The 13,195-nt window shown below is 53.4% G+C and overlaps 1 protein-coding gene across 2 annotated transcripts; it reads left to right on the top strand.

Annotated features, from left to right (window-relative positions):
• Positions 1-775: 775 nt before the first annotated feature.
• UBXN10 (UBX domain protein 10) lies at positions 776-11,027 on the top strand. 2 transcript variants are annotated; one of them, XM_053660194.1, is made up of 2 exons: positions 776-983; positions 5,808-11,027. In XM_053660194.1, exon 2 carries the CDS (start codon positions 5,823-5,825, stop codon positions 6,669-6,671), a length of 849 nt encoding a protein of 282 aa, XP_053516169.1. In that variant the 5' UTR covers positions 776-983; positions 5,808-5,822; the 3' UTR covers positions 6,672-11,027. The 2 variants fall into 2 exon arrangements, with proteins under 2 accessions (XP_053516169.1, XP_036995958.2); XM_037140063.2 differs by lacking the exon at positions 776-983 and adding an exon at positions 2,120-2,193.
• Positions 11,028-13,195: the final 2,168 nt, after the last annotated feature.

Here is a 13,195-nt window from a genome sequence, read left to right as displayed (position 1 = left end):
CATTTCCACGTGATGGCTTCTATTTTCTCTCTGAAGAGAGTCTACCTTCTGAACAGGAAGAGGTAAGGGGAGAGGTGGGAGGGAGGCTTAGGAGAGAGAACAAGGTTTGAAACAGCCCCTGGAGAGAAGCGAGACAGAACTGAGCTGGGGGAGCAGAGGGATTTCTGTGCAGGGTTATGGGCTCAGCTGAGTTTGGAGACCACACGTTTCCATCCGCCTCCTGTGGCTGGTCAAGGTTTCTCCAGGGCCTGGCTGTCAGGGGCCCCACCAGAGTTTCATCAAGTGGGAGGAATGCAGAGCAGCAGCCAGGACGTGCAGCATTCTTGCAAGAAGTGACCGAGGTGATAGTCCAGGGAAGAACAGGCTGAGAGGCCGGGAGAAAGCAGAGAGGGTGGGGGGACTGGAGCCTCCGAGGTGTTGAGAGACGAGTGGGGTAGAAGGGACTGGAGTTGCTGCAAGTGCAATAGGTCCTGGTCGGGAAGGTCCAAGCAGGTGGAAATGCAGTTGAAAACAAGGTCCCGGATGGGACGTGGTCTGGGAGTGGGAGGCAGACGGGAAATGAGGACAGATAAGGCAGAAAAGTGGTCCCCAATGTCCTCAAAGCAGCCACTCAGTCTCTAGGGTCACCAGGAATCAGTCCTGCAGCTTCATCTAAAAGCTGGGAACACTGAAAGGGTCAGGGTTACAAAACGGGCTTGGCAGGCAGCCCGCTCCTCGCCACCACCCCCAAGGCCAGAGCTCCAGGCTCCCTCCCCAGGAGACAGGAAACCAGACAGCTAAGCCCAGAAGCCATGCCAGGATCCGGGTCGCCTACCCCGCCTCCACCCGCGTGCCTGGCCCCTGCCCTACCTCAGCCCGCCAAGCCAGTTCTGACCAGACCGGAAGCACGTGGCCCCCCCACAGCGTGGTTGCCTGGGCGACCGGAGCTGTTTACCAGGGGGCACTGAGCCCGGTGGCTGCCGCGGATGGAGCAGAGAGGCGAGGTGAGCAAGCCCAGGCCTCTGGCCCCCCCGTCTTGCTCACGCCCCCGAGGCCCGAAAGGGACCGAGAGAGGCCAGACCTGACCCCCCAGCCCATCGTCAGGTGGGACTCCCCACACCTGAACAGGGAGAGCCCTGGGAGACAGGACAGGGACCCTGAGAGCGATGCCTACGCCCCAGGGGCAAAGCCCGCGCTGCTGCAGGTCACTGTTGCCGTAACAGGATGACTCCAGGGCTCTGCAGAAACCCAGGGGCGCAGGCGTCCGTAGGGCCCTGCCCTCCTGGCTGGGCAGTAGAGATGGGACACAGACCCAGAGGGACAAAAGGACACCCCATCAGGCACATGGAGAGACCGGAACCAGATCCGAGCCCCCCCCCCCCCCCCACTGGTGCTCTTTCACCCGAGTCAACTCACACTTCCCAGACTCTCGTTCTTGCCCCTCCCCCACCCCCTCCTCCTGCTTCTTTCCTTCTGGAGCTTCCAGTGCTTGGAAAGAATGGACTATTCCCCTCCACCAATCCCCCTTGGAATCATTCCCACTTCCTTTTCCAAACCCTTGATCACCTGGTGGCCTGCGGTCCGATTTCTCCACTCCCCCTTTAACGTGGCGTTCTTCGGGGGTCAGTGTGTTCTCGTCATTGGTCCTGGTTCGAACTGGGAATGGTCCCCAAGTTTTCTCACCCTCAGGCCCACTACTATCTCCTGTTTGTTCTTCTGAGCGTTTTTCATTCTGCAAACCTTACAAGGAGGCGAGAGGATGGGCGGGGATCGCGCGAACTGATAAATATTTCTAAAAGACTAATTCAGATGTGTGCGTCCTTGGCACATACCAGCAGATGGTATGTGGGCGGCTATATTTTATTGCATGTGCTGTAGGCTTAGACGTGCGTTGTGGGTGAAATAGGGTGGTCTGACCCCGCGGTGGGAGGTGGGCCCTAGCAAAGCAGGAATGTGACTTTAGCCTCACCTGTCACATGTCCCTTCTTTCCAGGGGGTGTGGTGATTAATCTTAAGGAATGAGCACCTGCCCTGTGGCAGCTCCTTGGAAACAGTCCTCAGTGTTTTGTTTCCTGACGCCTGGCAGGCCTGTTGGGCGCAGCTTTTCTGTTTGAGTAAACAGGCCACTTGCCTCTGCGGCTGGCAGCTTGATGGGTGCGTGCGCCTAGATCTTGTCAGATCCCTCTGTGGTTGCGTCTGCCAGGCGGAGAGGTGGTGAGCTGAGCCGAGCAGGGATCGCGAGGAGGGGGCGCTGCAGAACCCTCTCTGCACTGACCGCGGTGGGCGGGGCTCGGGGCACAAGGTGTGAATATAGAGGCGCAAAGTCAGCCTGGGTCCCCAAACACCTGTCGGCCCCACCTCCCCGGTCCCTGTTCTAGATGCCAGGGAGCGCTGGTGTTCCCGCCACCTAACAGATGGTCCCTGTGCCGGAGGGGAGGCAGAGGGTTATGAAAGCAGGTTCGATGGAGCCGTTTTACCTGAAGGAGGTGTGAGTCTCTAAATAACCATGAGTGGGCTTATAAGAATGAGTCATCACCGAGGTTTTTCTCTGAGATAGTTCACAGTCATGTTATCTTATGACCATTGTGTCTTGAACATGACACCCCCTGAACATGGATAATTATAAAGTTACCAAAAGGTATAGGGAGAGCGCCTGTACATACTCAAGTTTGACTGTTAAAAATAAGCCAGCAGAGCGCCTGGGAGAACACATGACTTTCCTCCTCAAAGTTGTTAAAGAAGAGGTTTCTAAGTTACCAAACTTACTGACAGTAAAACCTTCCTGACGCATGTGTGGGAGTGAGAAGCCAAGTCTGTGATAACTCTGTGGAAGCTGTGGCAAATTAATAGCCATTCGGCGGGGGCGGGGGGCACAGAGGGGGAGGCGGTGTGTCGGGTGAGCTTATCTTTGGTGGAACAGTTGGACAGCCGGTGCCCTCCTGGTGCTGTGCAGACTGAAAGTGCAGAATCGCTTCATTACAAGTGAAAGACTTTAGAACTCAACCAACAGGGAAAAAACCCAACACATTCTTCACAGTTGATCAGAAAATAGATTCAATTAGCGAGGAGATGGGCAGGCTTTTCGGATGCCGAGGAGGAGGCTCCCGGACCCCCAGCCGCCAGCTCGGGTGTGAGAGATTGGAGAGAAGAGGGAGATGCGGGTGTGGGAGACTCTGTGAGCAGAAAGGAGAAAACACAGAGGCCGCTGGCTTCACAAAGAGAGGGTAGCTCTGCTCGAGATTTTGCCCTGCGTGGGACTTCAGGGAGACATAGGAATGTTGTGTTTTGCTGGGTTATGGTTTGAGTGGAGAGGAAGAGGATGCTTCCTGCAACCAGGCAGCAATGGTGCCGCGCACAGGATGGCAACGTTTGAGTGCAGAGCTAAGGGTGTCAGAATCGGGTGCTGAAGGCAGCTTGGAGCAAGTGACTTTGTGGTATTAGATGAGAGTGTGGCTTTAGAAGGGATTCATTAGGAAGCGTGTATGTCATCTTTCTGAGGCAGTTTCGATGGGCCAGCACTTCCGTGCAGTGGGTGGGACAGGCATGAGTCCCATGGTGCACCGGGCTGGTTAGAGTTGACCACACCCCGAGGAAAAGTTCTGAAGCAACAGGTAAGGCATTTGGACCTAAAATGATAAAAGCACTAAGCAAACAGAAAAACAAAAACAAAAGCAAAAAAACCCCTTACCATTTAATTGTCTTTACTATGCATTGAGCCTGGTGGTCATGGCCTGACCTACATTATTTCATGTTGCTATCCTTGTGTTACAGATGAAGAGACCGATGTGCAGAGGTGTGTAAATAGTGTCTTCAAGCTCGTAGAGCTAATTCTATAGATGAGGAAAGTGACAGACCAGAAAGATGGAGTGACTGCCCTGCGGTTGCCAAGCCAGCTCCAGAGAGAGCCTGAACTAGGACCCAGGTCTAGGACTCCAGGGCCTGTGTTCCTTGCCCCCCAACACACTGCTTCTTCAGGGGCCACGAGGCACTGGGGAATAACCAGAGGTGTTTAGAGGGATGGGCAGCCTGTGGATGGAGAGAACAGCGGTCCTGGTGGTGGTTGACCTTCAGAGGGAGGCAGGGAGTCCAAGACCCTGCCGTGTCCTGGGAACATGTAACCGGGGACTGGGAGGAGGAAGTGGCTGTAGCGGTGTCAGTGAAAGGGCCACCACAGTGGCCGGAAAAGAGGAAAAGGCCTGCTTTGGCAACGGCGGGCCCGCGCAGAGAAACGCGCACGCCTCCCACCTGGCTTCAGGACACAGCCTCCGTGTGATTTCACGAGCACTCCTGAGCCCCCCGGGTGCCAGAGACAAATCCGAAGGCCCTCGTCGCGGTGTTTCCAAGGCAGAAACATAAACAGCAGGAGACAGGCTGTGGTGCGTGCCAGGGGCTCCCCTGGCGTCTCGCCCAGCCTGGTCCTCAAGAACAGGACCGGTGTCCCAGACCCGGGCTCTGCTTCAGGCTCTGCCGCTAGCTGGCTGTGTGACCGCAGGGCAGTCACTCTGCCTCTCTGGCTCACATGTCCACAGTATTTGCATGTGCCTTGAGTCCCCTTTGTGGTTGGTCTAGGACAGCGTTTGTCAGCGATGGCCCGCAGGCCAGATCTGGCTTCCCACCAGTTTCTGTGTGGCTCCTGGGCTCAGAGTAGCTTTTACACTTTTAAATGGTTGGAAAGAATCAAAGGAAGAATAATATTCTGTGTCACATGACAACTCTATGAAATTCAAATTTCCGTGTCTATAAGCGAAGGTTCGTTGGCACACCCGTTCATTTGCATAGTGTCTCTGACAGCCTTCACACCCAAAGGGCAGAGTTGAGTACTTGCGACAGAGCGTATGGCCAGCAAAGCTGCAAATATTTACTATCTGGTCATGCGTAGAAAGGTTGCCGACCCCTGGTCTAGAGCCTGAGGACATCCCCGAAAGTTCTGGCCAATGGCAGATCAGGAACAAAACCTATCCCCCTACCCTCCAGCCCTGGTGACAAAGTTGGGGCAGTGGAGGGACAATGCACCAAGTGATTAGTGCAGAGCCACCTCAGATGACAGCAGGAAGGAAAAGGAAGAAAGAGCAAGCTAGGGGTAGATTGGTAAAGAAGGGAAGGGTTTAGGGACAAAGGGAAAATGGGGGTCAGAGAGGGTGGCCCTTCCGCAGTAAATACTGGAGCAGAGCTCCCCTCCGTCCGTTCGGACCCACGATCTCTCACCAGAGAGATCTCTCACCAAGAGAAGTCGGTTGGTCTGGCCCTCAGCTCTGGAGTGAAGCTGAGCCTGGCTTTCCTGCTTGGTGACTTAATAGCACTACTTTGGCTCTTTGGGGCCAAAGCAGCCCTAGCAGCACCACTTTATATAACTGTGTGGCTGGCTTCTGCAGTGATGGGGTCAAGTAGCTGGAAGCGAGGTCGTGTGGCTCCCAAAGCCAAAAACACAGACAGAAAAGATTACCGGGCCCTGGTCTAGGTTGTAACATGTTCCTTGTCATCATTCTAGTCTCGGCTTAAAGCTTCCCCCTCCCCAACTGAATAAGAGATAGTCCCACCCTAGAGACTCTCTAATGCAACACTTTATTTTCCTCATTGCAGTTATTGTTATTTACATGGAGCTTTAACACTTGTCTTTCCTCGCTATGATAATTTAAGTTGCAAGGATTTTGGTTCACTGATATATTCCAATACCTGGAATGAATGAATGCATGCATGAATGAATGAATGAATTGCAGCTGGTGCCCCTCTCTATTGTGGCCGGTTGGCTCATTCTGAGACCTGGCTGGGATCCAGAAGTCCCAGGAAGGTGAATCCATGGCCTCCTTTCTTTTTTCCTGCCTCCTTAGGGGTCTTGAGAAGCGATGGCCACAGAAGCCACCGTGAACGTCACCGCCACTGAGTGCAACCCTGTTGTCGTCAGCACAGCAGCCGACGGCTTCGTTTGGCAGCCAAACTCACTGAACATGCATGTCATACGGCCCAAGTCCGCCAAGGGGCGTACGCGGCCGAGTCTGCAGCAGCCCCAGGGCGTGGGGCTGTGCTCGCACCGCAGGCCATCTTCTCCGCCCCCAGCCATTCCCTGCGAGTCGCCAGGCAGCCAGAAACCAGGAGCCTGTGCGCCCAGATCGCCAAATCAGGGAGCTCCCCACGAGGTCCCCGAGCTGCTGCAGCAGGTACCCATAGGGGCTTCCTCATCCCTCAATAAGTACCCGGTCCTTCCTTCCATCAACAGGAAGAGCCCGGAGGAGGGGGCTGTGGAAACAGTCGCTAAAAAGGCTGGCTCCCTGCAGCTGAGCAGCATCCAGGCTCTGCACCAAGAGGAGGCCCGCACCATGAAGACACGCCAAGAAGGTTCCGGAGCTCCAGTGCGTTCCCCAGAGAAGAAACTCTTCGCCCAAACCAGGAGGCAGAGCGCCTCCGGGGTGGGAGTCCTGGAGGAGCCATCAGATCAAGAGCCAAGGCTGCTGCTTGCTGTGAGGTCACCGTCGGGCAGGAGGTTCGTTCGCCACTTCCGGCCAACTGACGACTTACAGACCCTCGTGGCCGTGGCTGAGCTCAAGAACAAGGCCACCTACCACCACTGCTGCATCGAAACGATGGAGGTGCCCAGGAGACGTTTCTCTGACCTCACCAAGTCTCTGCAAGAGTGCAGGATCCCCCACAAGTCGGTGCTGGGCATCTCCCAGGAAGACAGGGAAGAGTGCATCTGAGTCCACAGCCCCGACGGCTGGGGTCCTGGGTCTCTGAGCAGGGAGCGAGCTCGGGTGCCATGGCCTCCGGGGCAGAGGGTTCCGAGTGCCCTGGGAGCCCGGTGCAGCTCTGATTCTTGGGATTCTGGTCTTCACAGCGTCTCCTTTGAAGCCATGAAATGTGCACCTGCACTGAGTGCACTAAGAAGATTCTCTTCTGGTTGTTAAATTCTCTCCACTCCTGGAGTGAACTGGTCAGTTACCAGGGTTGCTCCCTGAACAGCTGTGACCATACCTCTGTCTTCCTAGAGTTTGGGACCTTCTTGAAGCACCTGCTTGCCTTTACAGTGATATCTGTCTGTCTGTCTGTCTGTCTGTCTATCTCCTTTTCTCTCTATCTCGTTCTCTCTCTCCCCCCCTCTCTCTCAGCCAGTGGTTTGCCTTTCTGTATTTGACACAGGATTAAACACTCCCCAGAGAGGATTCTAGTCTGGTAAATAACCAGGGTTCAAAAAATGTCAAGCTGGCATTTGTATTTCTTGCAAGTATCTTTAAAAAACAGGTGGTGACCCTGTTTGGGAAGCAGCCCGCTTGCTGGGCTCCTGTGGCTAGAGTTTCCTGAGGTTTTCTGTTTACGCAAATGGCCACAGAGGAAAGAGCAGGTCTTTTGCTAGTACAAATCTCCCAGTACATCAGCATGTTTAAAACAGCCTGAAGGCTGGAAAGCACATGCTTCCACAGCCATAGCTTAGCCAGTAGCTACTTTGAAATAGAGCCCGACCAGGTTTGCAACTTTTGGTAGCCAATCTCCTAGTGTAAAAGTCTTCCAAAAATTCAGAAAAGCCAGTATAATCTGATTTCCTTCACCTGGGTGAGCAATGGAATCTTTTGTTTTGGAATCGTGTAAACCTCCAAGTCTGTACAGGTTTGTGCTGCAGGCTCTGCTGGCTTATCTGGGTGTGGATACATTGTTTCATCCCCCAGTTTCAGTGTGTCCTCAGCTTTAAACACAGAGGCTCCAGGGGCGCCCCTTTTCTCTGATTTAGAAATCCCCGCTGGGGGAGGGCACCTGGGTGTGGTGTCACATGCTGTGCCTGGGCTGAGCAAGCATGTGACCAAGCGTCTGGCTGACTGGCGTGAAGCCCTTGTGACCGCCTTAGCCTGTAGCTATATGGAAGACCACAGCCTTATTTTTCTGACTCTGGCGACATGAACAATTTGCCAAAGTTCTCTTGTATTGCTAGTTTAGCAAGACTCCCACGTCTCATCTGGATCCCCTTTTGAGCCAAATCACTACTCAGAGCAGGGAAACTTGGCCCCCCGCCTCCCCGCTCAGCCATGGCAAAGCCCTAAGAACAGATGTGCGTTCAGGGAAGGCAGGAGCTCTAGGAGCCTATCATTGCTGCTGCCTCCGCCGCAAGTGCATCTTGGCCACAGAGAAGGGATGTGGTTGGAACCATCACTTCCAGAAAATCGATACTTAGCCGTGGAGATTAGTGCCACCATCATTTCCACTGACGGAGGCTTGCCTTGTCCTGTCAGCTTCCCACGCCACGCAGCTCAACCTGGAACAGGTGGCAGCACTTCCGAAGACCGTCAGGGTTTGGTCAACAGCTCCTGTGGCTGCAAAGGTCGGCCCAGGCAGCGCATGCAGTTGGCCCGGTCTCTCGACGACTGGACCACGACAGAAGGGACAGTGTCTGGAGCCTGGTACTCGCAGTACAGGAGCCGCACCTCCCACCCAGGACTCAAGCACATAACTCTGCCTTTGATCTAGCAGGCTGGGGGAAGAGCCTCCCACCAAATCACACCTACACGGTGGTAAGAATAAAATGCCACCCACCTGGGACTCGTTAATTTCTCCAGGCAGGAAATCTTCAGAACGCTTCAGTGGGATGGGGGGTGCTCGACCGAGTTAGAGTTAGAACCGTCCGCGCTTAGGGGAGAGTTGTTGCTGTGTAGCTTCGAATTTGGGGGGTGATGAAAATGAGGGAAGGCAGGAAGCCTAGACGTGTTTTTAGGCTCTAAGAATAAAACTAGATTTGAACCAGCTTAACACATTTTTTTGCTTTTTGGACAAGAGGTGATGATTCTAGCCATAGAACAGATCTGTGTGAAACTGAGTCGACGGAGAAGCGCATCTTCTAATTGAGCCCAAGACTCTGGCTGCCACGCTCTCGTGGACGGAGAGGTTTGGTAACCCGAGCTTCGGTTTTCTCCTGGGCCAGCGCTCGGCTCTGCCGGCAACTCCACGACCTCTTCCCCTGGTTCTCCAGATGCCCCTTCCAGTAGCTCTCGTCAGCTTCTGTCAGAGCGTGAGGCTTGTCTCTGTGGAAAGAGGCTCCTGAATTTCTCCTAAAAATCATTCCATGGACTCTCCCCTTGAGGTTGGCAAGGGCAGGCTACATCGGAAATGCAGAGTTCCCAAGGGATAGCTCTGCGCTCTGGCCTCCTGGGCGAAGCTGGGCCCAGTGCGCTTGTCTTGGTGGCCCCGGGTGGGTCAGCTTTATCCACTTTGTGATCACAGACCTCAGTCATTCATTTAACCGGCAGTCATGGAGGGCCTGCCCTGCGCCATGTTTGGTGATGGGCACTGTCACCCTAGTAAGACAGCACTGGCGAGAAAACATGAAACCACCTCTTCTGGACTCTCGGCTCAGACCTGACTGAAGATGGCTGCTGCAGCTTCATCCATGAAGGGCGGTGGAGTGAGGATCAGGCTCAATCACGCTGTGTTAACTTCCTACCTCGTGGAAATGGCAACTCTGCCGCCGATTCTACCACTAGGGGTACGGTAAGGTCTTCCAGGATGCCCCCCGATAGAGTCCAGTAGGGAAATTAGTCCTGGCAGCAGAAGGAACAGCAGGGGAAATCAGTGACTCATCATTTAGAATCCAAAACAGTGTCACCAACAGATGGCAGGTGGTTTTAACACCACAGTCCTTGCCCTGAAAGGACCGGGGGACACAGCCAACAGCCATCAAGCCGAGACGGCTCTGCTGAAGAGATGGCCTGTGAACATGACCGTGGGCCGGCAGTCGCCCCAGTCAGATTGACCAGCAGTCACCGCGGGCAGTCCTGCACAAACAGAAAGCAGGCGAAGCGGCCCAGTGACAGATCGCTGTCATGCGTGACAAAAGCAGGCATTCCCCACACTGAACTCGGCTCTCTTCTGCCATTTTAAATGGGTTTCGATGTCAAAGCCCTGTCTAGGAGGCAAAAAAGTTCCTCTTTCCCGGATGTTGTATTGAGATCTTCCTAATAAGTTGGGATAAATGGATGCACAGTTTCCTGCGGCCTGGGTTATAGTTTAGACCCTTTTCTATGGTAAGAGGATATACTTTGCTGCCTTTGAACAGAACTTCAGAGAACACTGGATTATGTTACTTCGGCATTAGTTTGGAAATCACTCGGAGAGTTAAGCAGAAACATCGGTTCTCTTCGTCTGCTAAGGCAACACCCCACAACACAATGAAAAGTTTGCAAACTGTTTCCCCTTGCCCCCAAACCAGAACCAGCCGAATGCCGCCGTAGGAGCAGAGGAGGTCAGAGGCCACCGCGGAGGAGTCAGCCATCCAAGTGCAGCAGGCTTCTGGTGACTCACAGCGCACAAGACAGCCGCTCGCGTTACAAAAATAAAATGGGGTGATGTGACATTTTCCTTTCCTGACTAGGGCAGTCTCTCCCAGCCCTTGCTGGCGTCCCTCTGTGCCCCTCCACCTTCAAGCAGCCGAGGAAGCAGCAGCGCCTCCGAACAGCTGATGTGCAGGAACAGAGCTCTGCAGGTATTTTTGGATCCACTTAACTCCCATCACCGATGTGACAACTGGCAGTGGGTTCAATTAAGCAAGCCTCGGTCTGAGGGTCCTGTCGCTGTGCTGAGAGTGGACTGTGGGGGTCGCAGTGGGACATGGGAGGCCAGCTCCTGCACGTGGACAGTCACCAGGGGAGGGGACAATGGTATGGGCTGGGCTGGCAGCCACAGGTGTCAGGAGAGGTGGTCAGCTTCTGAACATACAATCTACTTTTTACGGGGAAAAAGAACAAGATAGTTGGACCAGGTGGGGTTTACTCCAGTGGACGTAGCTGACCAGGTCACCAGTGGGGACCATCTCTGCAGAAATAAACATACAAACAAACGTGGCAGCAGCGAGATACACACGTGGTGATAGGAGAGACACTTCCCAGCAGTTTCCCTTCACGGAAAAGAGATGCGTGAGTGAGCTCGGACGAGGGGTGCAGAGGATCCCAAAGCCATTAATTGCTTTAATTAAGAAGAGACGCAGCTACGAAGGGTCAGGGTCGCCATTTCACTTAATGTGCCTGTTAAAATCAATTACCAGGCAGCTCTAGGGGTATGAGCACTGAGGCCGCTTGGAAAGAAATCCTTGTTCCAGTGAAATAATACATTGTTTCTACCTCCCCTTCTCCCCTGCCTCCCCTGCCTCCCCTGCCGCCCTTCTTCCCAGTCATGCAAACCCAGCAGCTTGATTCCGGACCGTTTTTTTTTTTTCGTGGGAGGACAAACAAAACCATTGTCCTTTGGCCTCGCTAACAAAGCTCCTAGTTTCATGCTTTTGATGCCCAACTATTCTGTACGGTGAGGATATCTGGGCAGTTGGTCCTTTTTGTCACCAGCTGAGAACTACCTCTGACGTCCATCCTCTGATAGAGAGGTAGGGACCAGGGGTTTACTCTTGTTGGAGCACCACCGACAGGCAACCTGGGTCCAGCCCAGTCAACGACAGCGGCCAGCCACCTGTGGACAGACCATGGGAATGTGGCAGCACCTCTCACCCTCCGAACTGGGAAACACAGTCTAGAAATCGCCTGCTGTCGCCCTGCCAGCCCTGCACTCAGCCCTGGGATACTACAGTGTCAGTTCAGACCAGACTTAAATGGCTCCAGACTCTGTAGGGGGTTTGCTAGTTTCCCAGACCCAGGCCTGGGCCTCAGCTTGCTCTTGTCCTTCTTTGTGGAGTTCCCAGCAGCCCCTCATCTTGTCCAAAACATCTGTAACAAATGCATTCGACACATACATATTAAGCACCTGTATTTCAGGTACATGTGAGGTCTGTCAGTGAACAGAGCTGGCCCCAAGTCCCTGCCTTAATGGAGGTTACCTTCTGATGCGGGGAAACAGTGTAGGTAACAAGCGATAACAGTGTGATAGAGAAGGTTACATGAAATGGGAAACAAAGGCAGAGCAGGGTCAGGGGGTCCGGGGAGCCTGGGGCAGGTGGCGATAGAGGGTGAGCTCTCTTTTTTGCAGATTTTAGAATCTTTTTTAATCCTCACCGACTGGGCATGGAACCTGTAACTTTTTGGTGTGTGGGCTGATCCGCCCCACTGAGCCAGCCCAGCCAGGGCGAGGATGAGCTCTAACACGGGTGGTCAAGGCAGACCTGACTGACTAAGTGACATCTGAGTAGAGAACTCGAAGCAGATGAGAGGCAGCTGTGTGGATATGGGCCAGGGGACAGGTTTCTGGCAGAAGGGACACGAAGGTCCCAAGGAGGGAGCACATCTAGCCTGTTAGAAGGCAGGTGACCAGAGTGTCTGGAGCTAGGGAGGCGTGGAGGTGAGGGGTAGGGGCGGGGCCTTTGAGCACCAATGGGGAGCCGCTGCAAGGTGCGGCGCAGCGGAGTCTTACCCGAAGGCCATGTTCAAAGCAGCACTCTGGCTGCTCTGCTGAGAATGGGCAAGGGTTTGGGATAGAAGACCAAGTAGAAGCTGTGACTTCCAGAATCCAAGGAGGAGATGAAGACCAGAGTGGCAGCCACAGGTGTCATGAGAAGCGGTCAGCTTCTGGGTACATAATTCATTTACTTTAAAAGTAGCACCTAATTTTATAATAAAAGAGTATCAAAATGGATGCTAATCCATAATGTGCATCATCATCGGGGATTATTTCTCCAGGCAGAGGGGGCTCGTTCTTACAGAATCCATTTCACTCCATCCTGTAAACAAAACACAGTCTCTTTGTTTGTTAATGGGAAACTTGGAAACTGGAGAGAGAAGATTGAAGAGGAAAATAAAAATCGCCCGTAATCCTTTCAGTCAGAGATAACCGTTGTTAATATTTTGGCATTTGTTATTTCATTCTTAAAGATTAAGTTTATTTTGCACATTCCTTTTTTATTAAAGATTTTATTTATTCTTAGTGAGAGGGAAAGGGAGGAAGAAAGAGAGGGAGAGAAACATTCACGTGCAAGAGAAACATTGATCGGTTGCCCCTGGCAGATGGCCCAACCGGAGACCTGGCCTGCACCCCAAGCACGTGCCCTGATGGGGAATCGAACCCGTGACCTTTCCCTTTACAGGACAACGCCCAACCCACTGAGCCACACCGGTCAGGGCTGCACACCACTCGTTCGCCAGTAGGCACACATGCGTATTTTTAACATTTGTAATCCCAGCAAACACAGCAATTTTGTATTCTTTTTTCAAATACCTACAGTCTTTGTAATTTTAAGACTGAGTAATATTTCAACGTGTTGTACTGTAATTTATTAGACCATTTCCCTTCCTTGGCACATTTACAC

The sequence above is a fragment of the Artibeus jamaicensis genome, unplaced genomic scaffold, assembly GCF_021234435.1.
Source record: "Artibeus jamaicensis isolate MK-2021 breed Jamaican fruit bat unplaced genomic scaffold, CSHL_Jam_final scaffold_847, whole genome shotgun sequence".
Classification (NCBI taxonomy): domain Eukaryota; kingdom Metazoa; phylum Chordata; class Mammalia; order Chiroptera; family Phyllostomidae; genus Artibeus; species Artibeus jamaicensis.
The sequence above is the reverse complement of the archived record's forward strand: the minus strand, read 5'-3'. Positions and strand labels throughout refer to the sequence as shown.

Excerpts from the sequence above, each read along its gene's own strand:
- UBXN10 (XM_053660194.1), top strand. The coding sequence starts at position 5,823 with ATGGCCACAGAAGCCACCGTGAACGTCACCGCCACTGAGTGCAACCCT.